Source organism: Orycteropus afer, unplaced genomic scaffold (assembly GCF_000298275.1).
Source record: "Orycteropus afer afer isolate SDZICR_OR568_19922 unplaced genomic scaffold, OryAfe1.0 scaffold00053, whole genome shotgun sequence".
Taxonomy (NCBI): Eukaryota; Metazoa; Chordata; class Mammalia; order Tubulidentata; family Orycteropodidae; genus Orycteropus; species Orycteropus afer.
In genome coordinates this window covers 862,702-874,110 of record NW_006921640.1, presented here as the reverse complement: position 1 = coordinate 874,110, position 11,409 = coordinate 862,702, and the positions used below count along the sequence as shown (strand labels likewise).

Below are 11,409 nucleotides of genomic sequence, written 5' to 3'. Positions count from 1 at the left end.
CTAAGGCACTTGACTGCTAACCAGAAAGCTGGTGGTTCAAACCCACCAGCCACTCCTCAGAAGGAAGATTGGGCAATCTACTTCCATAGTGATACCACTCAGAAACCCAAGGAGGGGTTGCTATGAGTCGGATCTGACTCAACTCCAGTGAGTTTGGTTTTTTTTGGATTTTTTAGTTGATTTGATTCCTGTGTATTTCATGCTGTGAGGTCCACATGTATGGTCCCCATTTATGTTGTTGAAAAAAGTTATCTGAAGTAAGTAAGTTGTTGTTCTTACAAAATTCTATCAGGTGATCTCCAGCATCATTTCTATCACTAAGGCCATACTTTCCACATACTGACATTTCTTTGTTTCCAACTTTAGCATTCCAATCACTGGTAATTATCAATACATCTTGATTGTATGTTTTGTCACTTTCAGATTGCAGAAGTTCATAAAAATTTTCAGTTTCATCATCTTTGATGTTAGTGGTTGATGAGTAAATTTGAATAGTAGTCAAATTAACTGATCTTCCTTGAAGGTGTATGGATATTATCCTATCACTGATAACATTGTACTTCAGGATATATCTTGAAATGTTCTTTTTGACTATAGATGGGATTCCATTCCTTTTCAATTTGTCATTCCCAGCAACGTATATGATTGTCTTATTCAAAGTGGCCGATATCAGTCCATTTCAGATCACTATTTCCTAGGATATTGATCTTTATGTGTTCCATTTCATTTCTGACAACTTCCAATTTTCCTATATTCATATTTTGTACATTCCATGTTCTGATTGTTGATAGATGTTTGCTGTTTCTTTTTTTCGTTTTGAGTCATGTTGCATCAGCAAATGAAGGTCCTGAAAGCTTTCTCCATCCATGTCATTAAGGTCGACTCTATTTTGAGGAGGCAACTCTTCCCTAGTTGTACTTTCAGTGCCTTCTAACCAGAGGTGGTCATATTTGGGCACAACAAAATGGTCATATTTGGGCACAACAAACAGTAATGGAGACCTGTAATGCTGTTCTCTGCCAAGTCCTGTGGTTAGAGACATAACCTCTGGCCCTGATGAGTTCTGTGTGAGGGGTTAGAAAAATAAGAGGTAATTATAATACAGAAAGTTTAGGATGAGAGTAACTACTGAATATTATCTTGTACTGATTAACAAGTTATTTTGTGGAAATAAAGACTAACCAAGGAAAAACAAACAGAGGCTATTTGTTCAGAGCTTGCTGGGTCACCACCATCACTTGCATTGGACAGAAGCTCAAAGGCAGGCAGTGGCATGTGAAAGCTTTAAGTGGTGAAAAGAAGCAGCTTCAGATACACTCTGATTGGAGGTCACTGGCATGCAAAGCTGGAGGTGGACCAACAGGCATCTTATGTAATTTGTTTGGGGAGTATATTTGGCTTTCTCTGGTTGGTAGTACTGAGTTAAAAGCAGGGGCAAACTCAGAGAAGCTGACAGTCATTGACCAAATCCTGGCCTTTCTGGAACAATTGCTGCAGTGGTTGTGGTTTGGCTTCCCTGGACTGGTTGTTGCAGAGGTCATGAATCAGTGTTCTACTACAGATGATGTGACTGTTGTGTGTTTGCATATGCAGTCTGTCAGGTTGGGCACTTCTAAGTCTGACTGGAGGAGCTGGGTTAGATATTCCAACTACATCTCTAATAAATAGCACCATCACATCAAAAATTTCTTTCTTCTGAGCTGTGAGCTCTTTGGGTGTAGGAACTATATCTTACTCATCTTTGTCTTTCCTAGTGTCTCCCACACTGTGGGTGTTCAACAAATGTTTGTTAAGTTAAAGAACAGATGAATAAGAGGGCAAAGAACTTCAGAAAAGGATCCCTGAAGAAGGGAATACCTACTGAGCTGTAATGAAGCAGTGGCAGGTAGCTGGGCAAAGAGCAGGGAAGGACATTCCAGCTCTGTGTACACTTGGGCAGAGGTGAAGTACTGTGGCCTATTTGGGAAACTGCAAGCACTGCTAGGGTTGGATAAGGGATTGAAAGTAGGGGAGTGACTGGACAGGAGACTGTCTTAGTTTCTCAGTATTGCTATAACAGAAATACCACAAGTGAGTGACTTTAAAGGAGAGGAATTTATTTTGTCACAGTTTAAGAGACTAGAAGTCCAAACCCAGTGGAAGGCTTTCTCTCTCTGTCAGCTCTGGGGGTAGATTCTTGTCTCTTTTCATCTTGTCTCTTGGTTTTATTGTTGTTGAACATTTTATTGTGGTAAAAAAGGCTTGGAGGCAGCATTGCCTGACCACCTCTAACTTCATGAGTGGGGAGAAGGATCAGCACAAGGCTAATTTCTATGGGGCAGAGGTTAGACATGCTGCCATCCTACAACGTTTTTACTGATTCTAACACCAACTGTGCCTCCAACAGCACTTTCTACTTCTCTGCTGGGTTTGATAATCCATTCTAATGGCCCCAACAGAACTCATAGACAATATTCATGATTATGGGTTTTATTAGGGAAGTAACAGGTTACACTTTAGGATCAGGAATACTCAAGATGCATTTCATCAATCAGGACAGTCTCCCCTCAGCTGAGGGCAAAAGCAAGTCTCTTTCTGGCCCTTTATCCCTCAATGTGGTCTCTACCCTGCTCAGGCAAGTGTTACAAATCTCTTCTGGCTCCACAGATAAATGCCTAGAAGCACCCCACTCCACTCACTTTCTTATTCAGTGGTTGAGGAAACCCATTGCTCTGTCTTGCACAGATCTCTTGGTTCTGCTGCCTCTGTTGTCACGGTTCCTCTGCCACTGCTTCTTGCCATCTCTTGATATCCCAGCAAAGTGTTACAGCTTCCTGTCACCAGATCGAGGAAGTTCAGCACCAGGATCTCAGGTACAAAGATGTGCTCCACTCCTGGTTCTTCTTTCTTGATGGTAGTGCGATTCTAGTTTTCCACCTCTGGGTTGGCTCATTTTAAGCCTAATGAGATGGCAAAACTTACCAATCCCTCTGTTAGGGTTCAATACATTTTATTTGCACAGTCCCACCCCAACAAGCTCTGGTGGTTAACCACAAGCAGTAGTTAAGGCACTGGGATGCTAACCAAAAGGTTGGTTGTTGGAAACCACCAGCCACTTTGCAGGAGAAGGATGGGGCAGTCTCCTTCAATAAGATTTACAGCATTGGAAACCCTAGGGGCAGTACTAATCTGTCCTATGGAGTTGCTATAAGTCTGATTGACTTGATGGCAGTGGGTTACCCTCACAAGGATGCCATGTACCTTATTTACATTCTTAGCAAGCTATCCAGTCCCCTTGGTGGGTTACAAGCACCTCACATTTGCATGGTCCCACCCAGTCATCTTGTGGGAGTCACAAGGATCATGGTTAGAAGGGCCAAATTAAGTAATTACTGCACTGCATGTAGTTTGGGTGAAAGTTTTCAGAACAAATTAGTTTTCTATTCAACAATTTGTACACATTTTGTTTCATGACATTAGTTGCAATCCCCTCAATGTAACAGCACTCTTCCTATTTCCTTCCTTGGTTCCATTTGTTCCTCTTTCCTACCTTCCGAACTTTGTTTTTTGGCAAATGTAGCCCTTTTGGTCTTGCATAGTTGATTGTACTGAGACTACATTCCTCAAAGACATTATTGGTCAATTTATGGGCCTACTGTCTTTCTGAAAGTTGATCCCCAGTAGTGGGTTCACTTCTAAGCTTGAAGGCTGTCTAAGAGCCACAGTCTCATGGGTTCCACTAATCTCTATCAGACCTAAGTCTCATCTTTGTGATTTTGATTTTGATTTTCTTCTGTTCTATCCAGGACCTTCTATTGTGACCTGGACCAGAGAAGTAGGTAGTGGTAGCAGGGTACCATCTGGTTCTTCTGTTCTCAGGCTAGTGGAGGCGGTGGTTTGTGTGGTCCATTAATTCTCTGGACTAATTGTTTCCTTGAGTCTTTTATTTTCTTTACTCTTCTTTGCTCTAGACTGGGAGAGACCAATAGTTGCATCTTAGATGGTTACTTGCAAGCTTTTAAGACCCCAGTTGCTACTCATCATAGTTGGATGTAGAACATTGTCTTTCTGGACCACATTATGCCAATTGACCTAGATTTCTCCGGAGACTATAATCCTAAACTCCCAAGCCCAGTGACTCAGTCCTTCAAGGTGTTTGGTTATGGCCAAGAAGTTTTTATAACTTTGCCCTCTCTATGCTCTATTATGGGAAGAACACACTCAGCATTTCTCAAGCTGAAAGAACTGAAGAAAAAATTCAAGTCTCAAGTTGCAGTACTGAAATATTTTATGGGCAAAATATTGAAAGATTCAGGAAGCATCAAAAGAAGATGGAAGGAAAACACAGAGTCAAAAATAATTGGTTGATATACAACTATTTCAGGAGGTAGCATATGGTCAAGAACCAATGGTATTGAAGAAAGAAGTTCAACCTACTTCAAAGAATTGGCAGAAAAACAAGGCTTCAGGAATTGACAGCATATCTATTGAGATGTTTCAACAAACAGATGCAGCACTGAAGACACTTACTGGTCTATGCCAAGAAATTTGGAAGACAATTACCTGGCTAACTGACTGGAAGAGATCAATATTTGTGCCCATTCCAAAGAAAGGTGATCCAATAGAATGTGGAAATTATCAAACAGTATCATTAATATCAAGTAAAATCTTGCTGAAGATAATTAAAAAGTGGTTGCAGCAGTATATTGACAGGGAATTCCAGAAATGCAAGCTAGATTCAGAAAAAGACATAGAATGAAGGGTATCATTGCTGATGTCAGATGGATTTTAGCTAAAAGCCAAGAGTACCAGAAAGATATCTACCTGTGTTTTATTGACTATGCAGAGGAATTTGACTGCATGTATCATAACAAATTATGAGAAGCATGGGAATTCTGAAACACTTAATTGTGCTCATAAGGAACTTGTACATAGACCAAGAGGTTGTTGCTTGAAGAGAACAAGGGGACACTGCATGGTTTAAAATCAAGAAGGGAGTGTGTCAGGGTTGTATCCTTTCCCCATACTTATTCAATCTGTATGCTAAGCAAATAACCTGAGAAGTTGGACTATATGAAGAAGAACGCAGCATCAGGACTGGAGGGAGACTTATTAACAACCTGAGATATGCAGTTGACACAACCTTGTTTGCTGAAAGTGAAGAGGACTTGAAGCCCTTACTGATGAAGATTAAAGACTATAGTCTGAAACATGGAGTACACATACAGAAAACAAAAATCCTTACAACTGGACCAATAAGCAATATCATGCTAAATGGAGAAAAGATTAAAGTTTCAGGGATTTCGTTTTACTTGGGTCCACGGTCAACACCCATTCAAGCAGCAGTCAGGAAATCAGATGCTGTATGGCACTGGGCAAATCTTCTGCAAAAGACCTCTTTAAAGTGTTAAAAGTAAAGATGTCACTTTGAAGACTAAGGTGCATCTGACCCAACCCATGGTATTTTAAATTGCTTCATATGCATGTGAAAGCTGGACAATGAATAAGGAAGACCATAGAAGAGTCAATACTTTTTAATTGTGGTGTTGGCAAAGAATACTGAAAATACCATGGACTGGAGAAGAAGCAACAACTCTGTCCTGGAAGAAATGCAGCTGAATGCTCCTTGGAAGTGAGAATGGCCAGACTTGGTGTCACCTACTTTGGTCATGGGAGCTCTAGTGGCATAGTACCTAAGGCATTTGACTGCTAACCAGAAGGCTGGTGGCTCAAACCCACCAGCCACTCCCCGGAAGGAAGGATGGGCAATCTACTCTGTAGTGATACTGCTTCAGAAACCCAAGGAGGAATCACTATGAGTCAGATCTGACTCCACAGCAATGATTGTGTTGCATTTGCGTTTACTTTGGTCATGTTGTTAGAAGGGACCATTCCCTGGAGAAGGATATCACACTTGGTAAAGGGAGGGTCAATCTACTTCTGTAGTGATACTGACCTGGAAACCCAAGGAGGGGTCTCTATGAATCGGGTCCGACTTGATGGCACATAACAACAACAACAAAGTGGAGGGTCAGGAAAGAAGGTAAGACCCTCAATGAGATAGACTGACACTGTGACTGCAATGATGGGCTCAAGCATGAGAAGGTGAGCTATGAGCTGACTTGAAGAAGGTGAGAGAGTTAGCAAAGTGCAGGATACAATACTGCATGAAGGGTGAACAGCTTGAGAATAGGGCTGTAGGGCCAGAGAGTAAAAGATGGAGGTCAGAGAGGTAATGGGGGTGGGCGATTAATCATGCAGAGCTATGTCAGCCCTCTTAGGGACTTTGGCTAGTGAATGGGGGCATTGCCAGGTTTGCAGCAGTGATCTTATCTATAAGAGGATCACTGGTTGCTTTGTTAAAATATATTGTAGGTGGACTAGGGTAGCAAGTAGTTTGTAGGGTTTGAGAGAGATCTAGGATATAAATTTCCACATCACTCTTGCATGGGTTGTAGTAACACTTCCTAGTCCTTTTTGGGGACTATTGTTGTTGTTACGTGCCGTTGAGTCAAATCTGACTCATAGCAACCCCTCCTTGGGTTTCTGAGGCAGTATCACTACAGAAGTAGATTGCTCAACCTTCCTTCTGAGGAGTGGCTGCTGTTGTTGTTGTTATGTGCCATCAAGTCAGATCCGACTCCTAGTGATCCCTCCTTGGGTTTCTGAGGTTTCCGAGGCAGTATCACTACGGAAGTAGATTGCCCCATCTTCCTTCCGAGGAGTGGCTGTTGGGTTTGAACCGCCAGCCTTCTGGTTAGCAGTCAAGTGCCTTTGGCACTATGCTACCAGAGCTCCTAGTAAAAGCAACTTGTTTCTGCCTGGCTTCCAACTGGGGACCTTTCACGTGTGAGGCGAATGTGATAACCACTACACTAAGTGGTATCTAAAATGATTTTAAAGGGAGTATTGAAACTTTATGAGTGATTGGCACTGTTGTTGTTGGCTCTGACTCATAGTGACCCTGTGTACAACAGAATGAAACACTACCTAGTTGGGCACTCTCCTCACAATCCTTGCTATATTTGAGTACTGTATTAGAGCTCTGGTGAGGTAGTGGATAAGGCATTAGCTGCTAACCAGAAGGTCAGTGGTTCAACCCACCAGGTGCTACATAGAAGTAAAGATTTACAGCCTCAGAAACCCAGTGGAGGTTGCCATGAGTAGGAATCAACTGTCTGACAGTGAGTTTGTTTGTTTGGTATTAGAGCTGAAATTCTAAAGCACTTGGTTTGTGGAAGGCTGCAGTCTACAGCAGGGCCCTAACTCTATTTTGAGTCTTGACATAAGTTTAGACTCCATATGGTTTTTTTCTATCATTAAACCAGCAATGTGGCTATGCCCAGACAAGTCTGGGACAAATCTAGGGAGGGGCAATATGCTCTAGGGAATAATGTGGTTAAAAGTAGATTATGCTCACACGAAGCACTAGGGACTTTGTCTGGTATGTCCTTAGTGATTTATTGAAAATAGCCACTTGATAACTAATTTAAACTAAAGGTTGGGATAATGGTATTGTCTTGTAGCCACTTTGTGGCTGTGACACAGGGCCACATAGTCATAAGTTGTACTCAGACCACAACATAGCCAGGTGGTCAAGCCATAGAGTCCAATCCTGTAACAGTTTTCAATCTTTGTGTACATATGCCAAATGTGGCTCTTTCACTGCTTATGTAGTTCTGCCTGCACAGTGATGATTAATCTGCCACTCATCACGATTTTGTGATTCCATTATTTTGTATCATATATAATTAGCCCTGTAGCCTTGGCTCTGGTGGCTTAGTGCCTAAGGCATTTGACTGCTAACCAGAAGGTTGGTGGTTCAGGGTAAGGAACAGTAGGCAATCTATTTCCTTAAAGATTTACCGCCTCGGAAACCCAAAGGGGGTCACTATGAGTCGGAATCAACTCAATGGCAGTGATTCATTTATTTATTTTATGGCCTTGGCTCAGCGGCCACCATTCTGCTTTACTATGCACATGCTTATGGTTTCCCTCACCCTAGATGAGTGTCTTTTGCCCTGTCTTAAGGATTTAATAAAAAGGTCTCTATAGAACATGTTTGAATCTAGTGTCTTTTTCCCCCTAGCACAGCACCACCCATAGAAAAGTGAAAGTCCTTTGCAGACAGCAAAGTCCGGCAATAAGAGAGGAGCATTACTGGCAATGAGAGGAACATTATTGCTACACCGCATGCCAGGTATTACAACATGTGGTGTGGAAGGCAGGTGAACGGATCCGCAAGGGATACATGCTTAGGATGACTCCGCCAAGCTTTTATTTTCATGCGTTGGCAATAAAGACTGGACAACTTGAAACTAGACCCAAGTTTTAAATATTTTCTGCTCCATTGTAGGCCTCCGCGTATCTGAAAAGCTAACTCGCCAAGAACAAGGAAAATTAAATACTGTTGGCATTTTCTTATCAAAATCTTAGCAGAAACTTGCCGGTGAGGATCTTCTCCTCTCGATTCACAATGGTACAGCTCAGCCAAAACGGACCTTAGATCCCCTAGATCCGGTTCCTTCCTGCCTCCCAATTCCGCCCGTTTCCCCAGCAGAGGAAAACAAAGGCCCAACCCCGTTAAAAAAGCTCCAATCCCGATACCCTGCCTCTTTATCACCCTCCAATTAGGTTCTAAAATATGGTCGTCACACCAGGTTCGTTCCGTTTCCAATTGGCCGGCGTCTTCCTGGGGCGAGCAGCGATGGCCAATCAGCGCCCATCAGGTCATCCGGTGAGGCCGTGGGCCGCGGCGCGAGCGCCCGAGGCCGGTTGGAGGGAGGCGGGAGGCAGGAGGCGGGAGGCGGGCAGAGACCAGCTGAGCTGAGTCCTCCTCCTTTCCCCGCCCCTCCCCGCGCTCCTCTGCCTTTTCCACCGTTGAGTGTCAGGCGGGTGGGAAACCTGAGATACCGGAAAGGTGAGGACTGAGGAGCTGGTCCACAGCCCGCCCGTCGCCGGGATGGAGTTCGTGAAGTGCCTTGGGCACCCCGAGGAGTTCTACAACCTGCTGCGGTTCCGGATGGGGAGCTGCTGGAAGGTGTTACCGAAGATGGATAAGGTGGGCCAAGCATCCCTACATCCCGACCCGAGCGGGAGGCTGCTCGAGGCGGCTTGGCCCGGGCCGAGGTTGAGGCAAGAGCCAATAGGCGGATGCTAACCGCCTCAGACTCCGCCTGGGCTTTGGAGGAGAGCAGACCCCAGCCTCCGGGCGGCTCCACCCGGCGGGTCGCCGCCCAGACCCCTTTCTCCCTAACCTGGCCTCGGTCGCGGGAACTCCCGCCCCCTCCAGCTGTCTTGGCTTTTTTTTTTGATGTTTCTGCGCATTCAAGAGATTGTTTTTTTTTTCGGATGGTTATGTTTCACAATTCGTTCTCCGCAAGGAGTGATATTTATTTGTACTTGTGTGTGAATGGATTGCGGGGGAAGGATGGGGCTGTCTGCCTCCGTAACCCGTAACAGCCTTGGAAACTCTGAGGCTATTCAGTTTTCTCCTATAGGGTCTCTATGAGTCGGGCACATGAATTACAAATTTGAAATTACATGAATAGATTAAGTGGGAGGGGACATGTGAGAATTTTGTGGCCATAATGAACTATGCAAATGTTACGATTATTATCATGCGAATGCCTCTTCTGGAATGAAATCTTACTCATCCTTCTAGTTCTTGTTTATATGATCTCCTTCTCGTGTTCTATCAGGATCCATCTACTATGGCCCTGATCAGAACCACTGGTGGTTGTTAGGTGCCGTGGAGTGGATTCGAGCTCGTAGCGATCCCTGTGTACAACAGAACTAAACACTGCTGGGTTCTGCGCCATCCTCACAGTACTTGCTGTATACTTGAGCCCATCGGTTCAGCCATTGTGTCACTGTCAGTTCATCTCTTTGAGGGTCTTAGCCTTTTTCGCTTACCCTCTACCATCAGTAGTGTAAGCTTATAGCTTTTTGAACAAGAAACTGACATAAACATAGCAAAATACACTAATGTCATAGGAAATTCACTGAAGGGGGAAATCACTTCTGGCTGGAATAGGGGATTAGCCTTTTGAGGATGCCTTACATACATTTCACTTGTGTTTTGCTCAGTAAATACATGTTTAGTAAGAGATACTGGGAGCTCTGGTGGCATAGTGCCTAAGGCATTTGACTGCTAACCAGAAGGCTGGTGGTTCAGACTCATCAGCCTGGTTAGGAAGATTGGGCAATAAATATACTTCTGTAGAGATACCCAAGGAGGGGTCACTATGAGTAGAATCCACTGGTCGCAGTGAGTTTGGTTTTTTGGTTTTGGTATCTGACAGGGAGCAGAAAATGTATCTTCCTGCAGCTGTCACCCGTTGTTCCATTTCTGGAGCCTTGATTGGAAATATAGTATATGCAGTATTTTAAGAGAATGCTCACATACTCTCTGGGAGCTCTGGTGGCATAATATCTAAGGCATTTGACTGCTAACCAGAAGGCTGGTGGTTCAAACCCACCAACCACTCTTGGAAAGGAAAATTGGGCGATCTACTTCTGTAGTGATACTGCATTGGAAACCCAAGGAGGGTTGGTCACTATGAGTTGGGATCAACTCTATGGCAGTGAGTTTGATGTGTTTTTTTTTCTGCATATATTCTCTAAGAATGCTGATACAAAAGGCCATATGTTTTGTGTTCTTCCTTTAGTTATTCATAATGCGTTACTGTGTCCGTATCATTTACCAATCTGGTCACTTCCTTTAAATTTTAAAGTCTAGTGTCAAAGGTAAACACAGTATTTAGGTGTGGTATAGTTAGAGGGGTTGCTATGAGTCGGGGCTGACTCCACGGCACATAACAACATACAACAGTTATTTGAGAACTTTAAACAAGCAGACTGCCACATCTTTCTCCTGCTGAGCAGCTGGTGGGTTCAAACTGTTGACATTTTGGTTAGCAGACAAGCTCTTAACCACTGTACCACCAGGGCTCTTAAAATAATCTTAAACTATGTTAATTAGAAAAAAAAAAGACCCACAAACTCGAGTCCACCAGACTTTATCTGACCAGTAATTCTGGTCATTTTTGTGGATAACACATATTTTTGTTACACACAATTCAGTCTGTAACATCCAGAGTCAGATAAAAGTTGAACACACTTTTGGAAAGTGGATACAATGTGGAAAATGTCTGTCCTAAACACTTTCATAGTCAAATGGAGAACAGGTATATAAAAGTAGGGTAACCTGTGAAATGACAGGTAAATCTTAAGCAAATTTTAGTGAAGTAGAAATGTTTTAGAGGGAAAGGTTTTTTTCTTTCTTTCTTTTTTATTGTGATTTGGGTGAAGGTTTACAGAACAAATTTACTTTCCATACAAAGGTTCACATATACTTTGTCTCATGACATTGACCACAGTTTACCACAATGCAACAGCTCCCCTCCCACTTCCTCCCCATAGTTACCT

At 43.2% G+C, this 11,409-nt stretch overlaps 1 protein-coding gene across 1 annotated transcript in view; it reads left to right on the top strand.

The window, feature by feature from the left end:
* The first annotated feature begins 8,941 nt into the window (after nucleotides 1-8,941).
* Nucleotides 8,942-11,409, top strand: part of FDFT1 (farnesyl-diphosphate farnesyltransferase 1) — a 32,776-nt gene continuing 30,308 nt past the window's right edge. Inside the window, exon 1 of the mRNA XM_007938704.2 lies at nucleotides 8,942-9,040. Within this exon, the coding sequence (XP_007936895.1) occupies nucleotides 8,942-9,040 (99 nt within the window). The remainder of the gene's footprint in view (nucleotides 9,041-11,409) is intronic.